Below are 14,777 nucleotides of genomic sequence, written 5' to 3'. Positions count from 1 at the left end.
CAACGGTATAAGACAGTTGCGGATATAGCAGCCCGTAAGAGCTTTTTGCTAACTTTGTTACAGTGATTCATTGGAGAGCAACGCGTATGAATTGACAGTCGATGCTATCTGTATGCTGGAGTATGCATATAGAATAAAATCAAGTAGCATACATTTATCCCTGACGATAGGGAAACGCTGAGTCAGACGAATTTCGTGGTTATCGTTGTTATCGCCCCGCTATCGCGAGATGGTTGTTCCACTGCTTGATCTTCCTCATGGCTGTGGCCCTGAAGGTACTATCATCATTTTTGACTTCAACTTCACTTCTGTCAACTAATCAACGGAAAAAAGCAGTTAGTCACACCAGAGACATAGCTGGCACGCGCTTGACACGTGAGGTGTTTACGAATGGATGGATGGGAGTTTAAAAAACCAGTAATGAAACCAAATGAAGATCGAGCAACGGGTAATTTTCACAGATACAACGAGTACTATTCTGCTCGTTGTTGTTGTTATTATTTCCACTGCTGGTACATCTCAAGGAACTTTTGCCTATCGGCAGGGAACAACGCTAAGTAAAAGTTCCAGGTTGGTTATGAATGGGAAAAAGTGCCATCGATAGACTGATTCGTTTACTCATTGAGGACAAGATCGAACGGCCAGTTTCTAGTGGCAGCGGATAATTGTGCGGTTGCTGACGGACGCAAAAGCTGAGCACAGAAAAATGAACACTAAATGAAGACGACGAGTTTCAAAAATTGAACAAGGGAAAAAACTGAAGCAGCAAATTCTGCTACCACGACGTACTAGCCATAGCTAATCAAGGTGGTCAAATTTAACGCTGATGATTATGATCGGGTAAAGGTTCGCGACTGGACATCGAAAGATTATAGTACTTCATCTCTACAGATGAAAAACTTCGTTGTTTCCTTGTAGGAGGTTTGATTTTATTGTTTATCATTTTTTTGGCTGTGGCCATAAGCTATTATCGTTGTTTCGCTGAACAAACCGAGCGCTGCAAAAGGAAGATGAAGTCGTTGTAAATAGAATAGAGAGTGCTATAAGAAGAAATCGAAGCATAGTGCAACACATATTTACTATATCTAAGGTTCCAATGAAAAGCTTTGAGAGCTCCGGTAAAAGAATATTTCAGTAGACGAAGATGTCGTAGACATGAGAGCCGGCACTTTCCTCTATTGCTTTTGCATCAAGTATGATCGGCCCATAAAACCATGGGCCCAATAAACGTGGACTGTCGTAAGTGGGATTGCCACGCAGCTAGGTCTGGGCAGAACATAACGTGAATATCATATTGTCCGTCAGAACAGAAACTGCGCGAGCAATAAAGACGAATCGACGACAGGTCTAGTTCCAATCTTTTAGGCGGGTCATGAAAATAGTGCGAATTCTCTACGGCATCACAGATACCCAGACCTCGGATTGAGTGACGCTGACAGGTGTGACGTACAGCCAGGCACGTCTGCCACGAGCGCCACGAGTGTTTAGCAGTGAGTGTCCAATACGTCTGTGCGGTGAACCCACAACGTTCTTCATGGCCCCCATACGGGCCACTAAGGAATAATGCATAAAATAGTATGAGATATCATACCTTTAAATTAGTTTATTTGTATGCCTTATGATGTGTAACAGTGATGTCGATATCGACCGATACTGATATCTATTGGCCAACTGAGATTCTTACAAACAGAAAACAAATGGATACAAACGTATATATCAACAGCGGCTGCAAACTGATGACCTGACGCGTAGTTATGAGCAGCCCAAATATATCAGTTAGCCTTATAATTGTATATTCCGAACGAGTTTCACCAAAGAAAACACAGATAACTAATGAAACCTTGTTTAGAAACGTAAACTCACTTGTTGCGTTCGTTTTCCCATAACCGTTGCACTGCACCACGTAAGTGTCATAGTTCCTGTTTTGGTAATTGTTTTGCAAGAGGATTACCAAGGTTTTACCGAAAATGACATATATCTCCTTTGTTTGCGGACCCCTACCACCAACAAAAACACTACCACCCCTTATTCTCTTCAATTTCTATTTACAGATCAACAAAATAGCCACAGGCACATAATGTCACTCCAGTTGATTGAGTGACCGAACGGTAATATCAAGTGAGATCAATTAACATCCACTGAAACTCTCGTATAGTTTTCAAAAGCAAGCTAAAAGTTCTGCGTCTTGAATGCCACCAGCTAATGTACAAGATCCACATAAGTTACTCACAATAGCAGTGTTTTATATCTCCAGTTTGAGCATAGAAAACGATAACGGCCACCACAGGCTAAGAGCATCCATATGAAATGTTAACACTGTAACTAATACCAGCAAGAATACGCAACCACAGAAAAGGAAGTGTGATCACGTTAAGTTTGCACAAATTGGGTATTTCATCACTAGAAGTAAGTTATAGTCATATCCAAGCGATACGTTAGTGCATAGGCATTACAGAGGCGTTGTTCGCTGTATAATCTAGCTGGGCGGATTAAACCAGAACTTTCGCTGTAATACCTTAGACCCACTCCGCGATACACTTACGAAGCAGGTTGCCTGCCGACTGACTAGTTCGTTCGTAAGTGACTGAATGAGAGTGCAAACAGCTGGAGCCTGCTTCTTGTGTTTCCTGATTCTTTGCTTCGTACCAGCAACGACAATAATATTCGGTGTTACGAACCATCCGCCTCCAGCGGGTGTGCGAGGTCTGACGAAGACTCGTACGCCGGAGCGTACATCGTGAGTACCTCCTGTTGTTGGCCGAGGGGTTTCCGGCCTTCAGTTCGCTTCATCACCGGTGACGTACATTGTGGTTGATGACCAGCCACGTGTACCAGCCGGCTACAAATCTTAGTCGGTCGTCCTCACCCTAGGGCTGTTTATCGTCGTGCCTCAGTCGACTCGGCGACGGATTGGTATGTACGTCTCTGCTAACGACACATAAACAGTCAGTACCGTGCAGGATCTTGTGTGCGGCTGCGCGTATCTTTACGAAACGTGAAGTTCTGGCGCGTGGACAAACCACCCGAATCGAATGCCTCGCCTATGATTCATCGGCGAACTAAATCGCCGGATGGAGCTGTACGTCGTCGCCAGCTTTGACGACAAAGATTAGGTTACTTTCTGGGCTGCAACGGACGCATCGCGCAGGCAGCAAAAGATACGACGTCGTCACTCGTGCGTTGCCTTCATTGTAACCTGCTTAGAATTTGCAGCTGACGCATTGATGGTGTGTTACAGCCAATTCAGCATACATTATTTGTTGAGCCTTTAGACATTGTAGCCAAGGTTGAAAAAACACCTACCTATTCAAGGCTAAACGATCTTATTAAAATATTGTACCATAGAAGTTCGTGTCCGACAGAACTTGAGTCACTTACAGAACTGGTTCATCGAATTGTTATAGGCAATAGTATGATTCTGCTACGATCCTTCATCATAGTCATCGGTTTAACTAGTATTTATTTGGGTAGTGTTCTTAATTCGTGATTTTACAGAAGCCATTGAAGTTTTGTTGACTGTAACCCGTGCCGAAATACACGCTATGTGCTCAGTAAATGTGCCATTCTGGCGGCAGGTGTTAGACGAAAAAAAAATTCTAATTGGACCGAAGATAAAACTGGCCTGATTCAGGTAATGCCGACTGAAAAGTCGGCAAAGTAGTTGCCCGAACACTCGGTCTCTTTGTTGCATCTCTACCAAATGGTGCGGGTTCGCCTTCTTCTGCGGTGCAGGATCATCGCACAAACACATGTAGCCAATCGTGTGCGCCTGTACCTACCCACAGAAGATAAGTTGACCTTCTGCATGTGAATTATTTTTTTACTAATACATAATGCATAGATACAGCATGCACCGTTCGCATGTTGTCTCCTGTAATAGCGCAATGTTAACGTGTTTGCCTGTTAGGCTTAAGAACACGTGAGGGAGTCCCAGTTGGAAGTAGGGCGTAGACGTGCTTTGTTCCGTTCTCACGGTCAGCCGTTTGAAACAATATTTCAGGCTAGTACCGGATGTAAAAGTCGGAGCAAATATTTTAATACCTGAATATTGATAAGTAACAATTACTTGTCGAAACCTCCCACCCAGCAGTGTATTTCACTGTTATCAGCTCGCTAAAATCGAAAAGTTTGTTGGGCTGTACGGTGTGCTTTTAATCGGGTTTTCCTGTGTTTTTGCTCGATAATATTTCTGTGTTTGTTCTTCCATCTCACGATCCGGGTGTGCAGCAGATGCGCTAATTATCACCTGTCTCTTCATTGCACGACCTCCTTTTTCACTCGCATAAAATCTGCCCGAAGCTATCAAATAGTCATTAGTCATTTGGTTTACTAAGTGTAAAAACAAGGACGAACAAATGGGACTAGGGAACGTACTACGCTGGCTTGTTTTTAGTTCCTTGCATTGTTGACTAGGTTACAGTCAATACGAAGGGCATAGAAAAGAGCGCTCTCTGAACTGACGGGCGAAGGAAATCAGTCAAAACTAATGTCATTATTATTATCCAATTCAATATTAAAGTCAAGTCTTTCTTTTCGCTCTCTTTTTAGTTATTTTCTCCTCTCATTTGACCTATTTAAACTATTTTACTTTATAGCTTTTCTGCATCGTGGAAATATAACTGTACACGGACATATATGTGTGTTTTCAACAGTTTGTATTATCTATCCTTTTGATACTGTTGCGCTACTGCAGTTAATTATAACAATCATACGTTTTTCTTTTTACGCTTAACCGCTACCTTCCTCGTCGTCGTTGCCGTCGCAGCGTGTTAGTCGGCAACTTTACGCCTATAATTATAGAATAAAATAACGTCTAGGGGGGTCTACACAGCGACGAGCAAAACAACAACAACAACTAAATAACGGCACGTCGATTTTGCCCCGATGGGCACAGCCATAATAGTTCGTCTTTTTGTTGTGCGTAATCACTGCTGTTGTTTAGTTGACTTTTAGGTGTAGGGGAAATAGGGGAAAGAAGCTGTCCTACCGATGCGTATCTATCTTCACCGATCCACACGAAGAGCAACAATGATTGGCCATCCACTCACGGGCGGCAGACAGCGTGTTCACTTGCTGATCGTTCGTCCCTGATAGCGGTCAATTGGCTAAGTACTATTTTTCGCTACCTTACACAGTTACCACTGAAGAAGTTGCCGCTAGGCCTAGGCCTCGCGCCGCGGTTGATTTTCGTCTGTTGACGCTGGTTAACATGGCGTTCTCGAAGAGATACACGACCATCACAGCGGCGGCGACACGTACCGGTTGTCGCTGGTGGATCGTGCTGTACCATTCTGTAATAGTGGCCGCCGACGCCTGCTGCAGTAGCAGTTACCCAGTCGGCCACGTACCATGAGGCACGTGTTTTCTACAACAGCAGTGCCGGCGACGGCATGGTAGCGAACGTGAGACCAGCGAGAAAGGGGCTGGGAGGGGTGGGGGGGGGCAGTTACAGAAAGAACACAAGAAGCAGTGGTGGCAACGGCAAGGGCGGCGATGGCGGCTACTGAGCGAAAATGCAGCGTTTTTTTTCTCCGTTTTATCGACTCGAAAGCGAAACGACAGAAGCGATCGGCTGTCGCCGCTGCGGCGACCCGGTCTTGTTCAAGCCCAAAATAATATACCCGAATAGTCACAGTGACAGCGGATCAACCTCATAACATTGGTAGATTCGCTTCATGGCTCACTGGCGGCATTTCAGAGTTTGGCCGGTTGTTGACGGCTGCCAATGTAGCTTTGGCTGGCTAAGAATCGTGAGCAGGCCGCTTACAGTGAGCCGATGCCGCTCGTTGCTTGCCATAGCCATTTCTACCGGGAGAAAGAAACAGCTACCGTAGAAACCCGGCGGGGGTATGAGCTAACATGATGGTATAGCTTTTGCCTATGATGATGATAACAACGAGCAGAATAAGATTACGTGGAGCTTGTTCTCAAAAATACAGGAAGAGTCTGTGAGGGACAAAGAAAAAAATTGTCGCTCGCGCAAGTGGCGCGAAGAGTTCAGCAGGGACGATGAAGGAAGCTACACGGGAAATCTGATTGTGAGATAATGTGAGCATGGGCCACGTTCAACTTATGATCAGATCGATACAAGTTGAAACACCGCTGATGTTAGCTTAAATTTGAACCCTCATAAGCTAAACAAAATGTGATAAGTGTGGCACGCATTCGGTGAAAGAAATCTTAAAAAAGTTGTATGTATTAGGCCAGGGTGTTGTTGTGTGGCAGACTTTAGTCTAATGGACAGTGTTTTGCCGCCCCGATTTGCTAGTCAGGTCATGCTGTTAGATGCGTAGCGTTTGCATAAGCTTTAAACACAACAGTAAGTATGAAAGCCTACCCTAAGGAAACGCCGTACAAGCGACTTCCCCGGCACGTTAGTACCTTGTTTATTTTTCATTATACTTATGTAATATCATGCCTTAGAGGTACTGAATATTCAAATATCAAGAGTTAACTGTTGTTGAACAGCGTATCAAGGTAGTCTTGCATTGTAGATCAATATTTTGCAAAAACAATGCACATAGTGGAAATGGTCGTATCTTCATCCATGCTATGTGGGGGCGGTAATATTCACTTTGTTGTTTCTATTCGTTACCAGTATGATTGCGTACGCGTTGTTATTTACCTGACGCATATTCAAAAAATGAACGTTTATACGTTACTAGTTACCAGACTACTAGCTTATAGTTACGTTTATAGAATGTCACTAGGCTTGTCACTTCGAACCTATTATAGTAGCCATAGAATATACGCAGAGCTCTCAGTGGAGAAGCAGATTTTCAGTAGCACTTTATGTCCATTTACTTACAACCAGCTCTTGATTAGTCTCGACGTAAAAACGTATCGTTCAACAATAACAACAGATTAGTCGCCTCTGGTACCGCGTGAAGTTTTGGCGATAACTTGCGCCATCGGTAGAATAATTAACATCAGTGTCACCCTCCAGGTCATCAATATCCTTCACATCACCGTCAAAACAAATTCACTAGATGGTCTAGTGAATTTATTGTTACGCAGTTAAATGCGTTTGACATGGGCGCATTTTACTCTGACGGCAGCTTCGTCGGATCTGGCTCTACGTGTATCTTCGCGTTTGTGTTTTTGTTTTTGTGCATTTTATAGATGTCCCGCGTATCTCTATTAGTGCTTATACCCATATGACCTATAGCAATTATTACGCTGTAATTATCATTGTAGTAAGGCATGATTTATAATAAACTTGTTTCGTACCACGAGGCAAGAGGAACTTCCTCTAGATAGTTTGCCCTTGCACTTGAGATCGGCTTGTATTCTTTAGGAGTAGATGCGTCACACAAAAGAAATCGGCGAGTCGCTACTACTAATAATGAACAATAGCAATGCGCAAAAATGGGGCAGCTTTTTTGCTCTATATATTTTTCTCAAATAAGGCGCCATATTAGCAGTTATAGCATACATCTATAGAGCACAGATTATATACATATATGTATATATATATATATGGAAAATTGCTTGACTAAGCTAAAAAGGCATTATTAGTCCCATAACAATTAAATGGCTAGTTCAATAGTATGTATTTGTTGAGCGTGTCGCAACGTACTATATTTTCGTTGCGCATGCACATGCAAAACGCAGGGGCTGTAAACGAGCGCCTCTTATACCTGTTGCTTCGCGTCATCTCATTCATTCGCCGACGACGGCCGCGTATACGGTCAGATGGTAAAAAACGAGCAAAAATGCCGGCTTCGTTTGTCAAAATAAGTGATGGTCGATGCTGCTTTTGATGTCGCTTAAATCGGCACTTGACCAGAATTAGCAAAATAACCAAAAATCACCGTAGGAATGTTGGAGCATCTTGTCTTGAAGTTTTCTGTTTCGTTAATTTGTCGCACGATACTTATGGCGGAAGAGTGATCTGAAATAAATTTATTTTCATTGCTTTGCATCCACCCTTTTACTGCTGTTGCTGTCCTCTTTGTTTCGTGCTTTCCTTTTCTACATATCAGCAGAGCTACAGCCATCGTCCCGCACTATTCTCATCCCCACTTCTTAGGCAGATGTAGCATAATATTTATGAGGTGCATCAGGTAAGGGAGGTCGACAAGGGCAATACAGGAACGTCTCCGCATTTGGCCAAGCAGACGGCCGTGGAAGCGGAAGACAAAGGTATGCTAATCGAATTTTCCACAATCACAGACGAAATGTATTCAAAAATAGAAACAGAAACTAACGGAGAGGGATGAAACGATTTCTACCGGTGGTTGATCGTCGGCCAGCAATCGGTAGCAGCTACGCCGAGAGTCCGTCCTGTTGCCAAACGGGAAGGTGGCGACGGCGGCGGTGGCCGAACCTGATAACGATATCAAGCTTCGTGATACGATGACAAAATGAAAATGCATCTGACCCGTCTCTGCTTACCTCTGCAACATACACTTGTACAGCAACATCCTGCTACATACATGTTATACGGCCACATACACACATGCGCGGCGCTGTGTTTATCTATCACGGTTTCACCCAGCCAAGTTCATTTTTTTTGCTGAAACATACACACGGTCGTTGAAATCCACGGCATCATCGGGACGCCAAAAATGAGCCAATGGCACAAAATAATCGTTAGGACACGTCGACTGATTCGCACAACGCTCTTATATGAATAGTTTCTAATAGGAATCATGAAATTACCGATGGCAGTGGTTCTAAACTCCCGAGACGACTGGGGCAAAGTGTTCGACGATTAGTGGAACAGAATGATCTTGTCTTAATGGAAAAAAGCAGTGAGCAGCACCAACAGATTTTTCTTTGAACAACCATTTGACTCGGTCTCACACCGTTTTTCTCGCTGTAGCGAAACAACTGAGGTAAAAGATGAGTCGCGAAGTAGTACATACACAACCGAAATGAAAGTACAATACCGTTAAATCGAGACAGTAGTCCGCTCACACCGTGCGTGTTGAAGACACTCACTCATGAGGTCTATCACCGAACGTTTCATGCTGTTAATTAAACGTATTTACACGTTCACTAGCAGATTTATCCTAGTACAGCTTGTAAGACCCGTTTCTCTATCATCTGTAAGCAATATGTCGGGCAAATAGAAACAGGTAAAAAAAAAACTAGATATGTAGCGCTCTCTGCATCGATGGGCTTTCTTCTCGTACGCTTCTGCTATTGCAACAGCTGGCATAAGGAACTATCATTAAGTACATAGGTCATAGATACCTCTTTGCGTTCCAGCAAAGGGGAAACCCTTTGTTGTTCCTGGCCTGCAACGAGAAAATTGACCCACATAAGACTACGAAAATAGCTCGACATTTCGCTCTGCGTCTAGTGCGAGCTGGTGATAGCCTTTCAGTCCGGAATCACACAATTACAATCAGCCTAATGTGTATCTATTATCTTAAAAGACACTGTTTATTATCAGTGGATCAGATTTATCACAGTTCATACGTAGTTACGAAAAACTGACAGAGGCGCGGTTATAAATCGTATCCTTCATAAAAGTAGAGATATCGTTATATAATGTATCTTTCTTTGTCGGGAGATTTAGCTGTAATTGTTTCCAAGTAGAAAAAAATGACACTATGGGTCCTTAAACTAGTTGATCAGGGTTTCAATAAACGAGAAAGAAAAATCGATTAAGAAATAATATACCCTTCATGCTAGCTGACCCTTGCTCGAGGATCGTGTCAAGACGTAATTCGTTGATAGCCGAGGCTGGCAACATTCGCTAACGAAACGCCGATCCAGAGTAAAGGCGGATTTCCTGAGAGGCTGAACGAGACAGGCCACTGCTGTTTCCACGGGAATGTAACTACTTATGTCCTTAATATGACTTTACCATGGAGTGAGTCTAACAAATAGGTATTGCCGTGTCACGATTTGGTTGACGTGAAAATGTCGACGTGCGTGAAAAGCACACGAGCCAATAACAAAAAAGCGTACGCCTACCGTTTCCACCGCTGCCGACACCATTATCAGGACATGCTGTTGCGCCTCAACATGATTGGCCTACCTATGCCGAAGAACAACAGTGTTTAATTGCCGCCTGTATGCACAGTCGGTAACTGGCGACAAAAAGTCCGATGGTGCATTACCGATGGATCGATATTTCGTCGGTATTCCATTGGAAATCAATAACCGTAATGTTATGCGGGAAAAAGCGAATTCCTTTCTTCAGCTCAGGGTTCTGGCTCAAATTGGACTGTAGTGGAAGAGATAGCTGAGTCGTCGCGACGAACTCACAAAATAATGCGAAAAAGTTATACGCTATACTGCCCCTCTGTTTCAATAATAACGTGGTCAGATAAACGCAAATACGGGCTGTGTGCCTCGTACGAAAAAAAGAAATAGACGATTCGAAGCGAGGTATTGCCGAGCAAGAGAAATTAGGAGTGTGGTAATAGATGTCAATGGCCAACAATGATTACCGTAAAAACAAAGACATGCTACAGTTATTGTTATTACTGGTATTTTCCTGGTATAAAAAAAAAGTCTTTGTCCACTCAACACTTCCAGTTTTATGGGCTTTAAAAGCCCCTGTTTTCACATCGATACCCTATACCCCCCCCCCCTTCCCCCCATAGAGAATTGTGTGAAATCGGCAGTGATCACATAGTCACACATTCAAATTCTTCTTAATCCTATTAACAGTAGCACAACGGTAACAAAATACTGAGACACTCTCCGGTGGCGTGGTCAACGCGGGCTGAACTCTGAGTATAAAAAAGAACGCTACACGATGTGTAACGTAACCCAGCAGGTCGTTTCTAACTAACTATACCAATGAGATCATCGTCAATATAGATCGACGGACAGTATAAAATGAATACTATAACATTCCATATATTTTATTCTACCGAGTTAACTGATTTTACCACGCAATTCTGATACTGCTATGTCCGAACGTCGCTCTCTGTGAACAATCTTTGACGCAACACTTCTGGCAATAAATGCTACTGAAAACTTGAATGCGTTAAAGATAAGGAAAAGGCGTTGGCAGACAGACACGTGACGTTCCGAAAACGTACAAATGTAACCCTGACAATGAGCCACAGTTTGATCGATCGTTCATTCTGCCTACGATTGATGGCAACTTGAAACGCTAAAACAGCCCCCTGGAACGTGGTATACGTATAAGGACTGCCAGCTGCTACCGTTACGGTAAGCGCCCGTGCGTCCTTTGAATCGGATTCATATGACATCGCATTATTATCGTTGTCATCGGCATCCGTACCATTATTGATATGATGTTGCGTGATCAGTGAGGACGACGAGACCGGCCCCAGACCGTAAAACGGACCTGAAAATGGCGTTCCTACGCAGCACAGCGTGTTTCACCAGAGGAAAAGTGCGGAGAGTTTTGGCGAAAGCTTTCGTCCCGTTTTCAGATTAAGTCGCCGTCAAAAATAACGCACAGGTTGCGCGGGAAGGGAGGCAGCCAGCCAAGAAACATCACCTTTCTTTCAAGCGTTTTCCCTGTCTGTCCTCACGATGCTGTTTAAAGAATGCTAAAACGCAGATCGAATGTAGAAAGGAAAAATCCCAAACAACAAAAAATAAAGTAAGTCAAATACGACAACGATTGCTCCCACTACAAGCGCCCAGACTGTAGTATCATTACAGCGAAACCCTCGAAACAATGAAACTGTTGACGTTATTACGTTACGGCTATATGCTCGTAGCGCATTTCGCTTTGGATCAACAACGGCGGTAGCGACAGCAGCTGAACCTCCATGCCCATGTTTGCGTTGCAACAACAACAATACGTCGATACATTTTAAGTCCTTCATTGAGCTAAAAGCTAGACACGGTCCGTCCGTTGGCCCATGGGGTACTATGAAAAAACGGACCACGATGAGTCAAAGCAAATATATATATCCGTGTGCCCGTATATCAGTGCTATTTGATTCTTATAATTTGCCGCCAAGTTCGGCTGATAGGATTCTGCAGGCGATTAAAAAGTTCATAGCTAGCCATCGTTATGGGTACGATGACTTCGGCGTGCGCCAAAGATCATCTATTTGACCATTGGGACCTCGTATGCTTAGCTATGGTATTGTATGGTAGATGGGTGTAGTATTTGTGTATATGTGTGTGTACATTGTTTCTGTTGTTATTACAGTCTTCTTTGTTGTGGTTTGCGCTGATCTCTGCTCTTACTGTTGCTGTTGACGACGGGCTAGGAGCAGCGCTAGCCACACCGGCCTTCCTGCTGATCTATCTGACCCACCTTAGAGCCAGCGTTTCGTAGCGTTGGTAATCTCGTCCTTCGCCAACCTGTCATCACAGTAATACTCGGCTATCAATAATCATCATGAAAACGAGAAAAAACTAAAGAAGGCTTTTTATCTATGGCGATTGACGTGAGAGAACAGTGCACCGATAACGAAGAAATAAAAAAAAAAAACGAAAATTCGATGAATACAAGGGTTTACATGTATGTGCCTGTGCATCTATGATTGAGAATCATTGTCACCACGAGATAAAATACGGCTACCGAACGCAGGCTTCATATGGCAGAAATGTTGGTAGAGGCGTTTCGTTGTAAAATTGGGGCAATAGGCGGAAGCGGACAAATTGGGAGTGTGTCCTATGGCTATGTTCGGGACGGGGGTTTTGAGACCTTACGACGTTTGAACGAAACGCAGTAGGGTGGATCATGCCCGCTGTTTGTGTAAAAAAAAAAGTGCCAGTATTATGTAAATGTTGTAACATACATATTTTTTTCTGGATAGTAACCCTGTTTGTCTATTTATCTATGCAACGACCACAATATGTAAATGCGCATGTCATTTTCCAGCCAGTAGTGTAATATGTAGGAGGTCCAAACGTTTAAACATTACCCACCCAAGACGTTTGTCTTAAGACTGTATGAAATATGCTTAGATAGATAGATGTGTTGTTCCGTAATGCAGAACATGAGAAAGATGGCAGAAAAGCAACAACGTTTGCGCTATTCGCCATTTTACTTTTCTATTTATGATATTCTAAAACTTTGGGACAAACGAAACAAATACAATAGTAACCATATGCTCATATCATTATTAGGGTACATAACGACGTACCCGAATAGCGGCGTTATTGCTAAGAGCTTTACAGCATTCGCAGTAAAATGCAACGTTGTGTAAGAGCTACGTTCGATTCCATCGGCTTTAGCTTGAGGCCAAGATTATTATTGCCCCACAAAATGGGCTATTTCTTTGCCCCCTTCCCACGTAGCGTCAGCCCATCGATAGACACAATTTAGCGTCTCTACTTCACAGACTCGCACGGATACCGAAAGAAGAATAATCGCATACACACGCATTAACTAAACATTCACTGGTCGTGAAGATGAACAATATATAGGCATTTACGCACATGGTACACGTATTTATAGGTATATTAAATATTGCTAGAAGCGGCAGCAGCGTTATGTTCTAACAATTGCTGACAAAATTCGTTGTACAAAATTTAGCAACATTTCTAATAGCAAACTATTATCGTCGAAGCCATCATTCCACTTACCTAGTGTAAGTGGAAGTTACGGGTTTTTACTGATGGCATCAGCGGGTGTTCGCTAGGTATCGCTAGTAGGATTGAGTTCTGATCGGCCTATTGGCTCGTAAGTTGCCTGATTGGCTTGTTTACATTCCTCATCTCGCTTCCTTGTCTAGCATCATCTTTTTCGCTGACAAAATCCAGTGCTGGCCGCGGCTCACTAACAAACCGGGTGGTAACCGCGAAATAATTGGTCCCATCAGTTCGTTTTTGCTGATCCGTCTCGATGTCAGCAATTTGCCGCCGGGTACCACAGCTACAGCGGGGGGTGGGTGCCGTTGCTGAAATCAGCTCCTTTTTGTATGTTGTACGCTGTCTGTACATTGATGTTTGTTGCTTAGCAATAATACTTGATCGGTACTCTTTATTTTATATTTTCATTACTCTTGAGCTTGGTTTGTTTTTTTAACTGATAAACAATTTATAGGGACGAGACGAATCAACGAAACGGCAGCAATCGGGTAAACGAATGAATAGCCAATCAATCAACAAACCATTTAAGTTCTTCCACTTCCTGTGTGTGTGTGCATGTGCGTGCGCGCGCACGGACGCATGAGCGGCCAAAAATGGCGAGAGATAGGCAATTTTCGAGAAGAAAGTAAATACAGTAGAGCAACAATTGCGCTGAAAAGAGAACGAGCCAACTATTAGGAGCGTCGAAATCGCCTCGACTTCGCATCGTCGCCTGACCCTCATCCTTCGGACTTAGAGCTCTCGTCATTATTCGATGGTGACTGCAGCCGCCAAAACGACAATATGGAAATTGGGTAAAACACACATATACCTACTAGGTAAAATCTAGCACGCCCACATTAACCATACAGTACGGCACAGCTTAACAAACGAGTGAGCCCATACACTACCTTGCACTGAATAGACGCCCATTCAGACCGGCAGTAATAATAATAATGCCTTTATGGAAGCCTTACCTGAGTTAGGTTTAGCAATAGGTATATGCTGCCCTAACCGAAATAGTACCTTAGACTGGCAAGTGAGCGTAGGCTCGAAGACAACAGACTTTGTTACCCATTACCTTTTTCTAATAAAAATCATTAAAGTACGTCGATCGATTTACTAGGTTACCATTGGTACCTACCTACCAGTGCTCTGGAAGCCAGTGTATAGAAATTTCAGATACAGTAAATCCAACATAAAATGTAAATTTATTCGCGTAGAAAGTATTCGCTTTCACGTTTCTAGTTATTTGTTTTCTTATCCCATAGCTCTGTGAAGGTCGATCACATCTACTATATATA

General features: G+C 43.3%; 1 protein-coding gene and 1 long non-coding RNA gene across 4 annotated transcripts in view; one reads left to right on the top strand and one right to left on the bottom strand.

Moving 5' to 3' along the window:
• The window catches only part of LOC111246453 (uncharacterized), a 33,036-nt gene extending 18,287 nt beyond the window's left edge, over positions 1-14,749 (top strand). Inside the window, exon 4 of the long non-coding RNA XR_015322941.1 lies at positions 13,949-14,749. This is a non-coding gene — a long non-coding RNA (uncharacterized LOC111246453). The remainder of the gene's footprint in view (positions 1-13,948) is intronic.
• The window catches only part of LOC111246448 (uncharacterized), a 259,672-nt gene that overhangs the window by 201,901 nt on the left and 42,994 nt on the right, over positions 1-14,777 (bottom strand). Inside the window, exon 1 of one of the 3 annotated variants that reach the window (XM_086982448.1) lies at positions 9,202-9,309. The exons of the other annotated variants lie outside the window; for them this stretch is intronic. Coding sequence (XP_086838574.1) covers positions 9,202-9,294 — 93 coding nt within the window. The 5' untranslated portion in view covers positions 9,295-9,309. Of the gene's footprint in view, positions 1-9,201; positions 9,310-14,777 lie in introns of those variants that run through there. 3 annotated transcript variants of the gene reach the window in all.

Source organism: Varroa destructor, unplaced genomic scaffold (assembly GCF_002443255.2).
Source record: "Varroa destructor unplaced genomic scaffold, Vdes_3.0 BEIS01000003.1, whole genome shotgun sequence".
Lineage (NCBI taxonomy): Eukaryota > Metazoa > Arthropoda > Arachnida > Mesostigmata > Varroidae > Varroa > Varroa destructor.
Note: the sequence above shows the minus strand (reverse complement) of the source record. Positions and strands in the feature narration are given on the sequence as shown.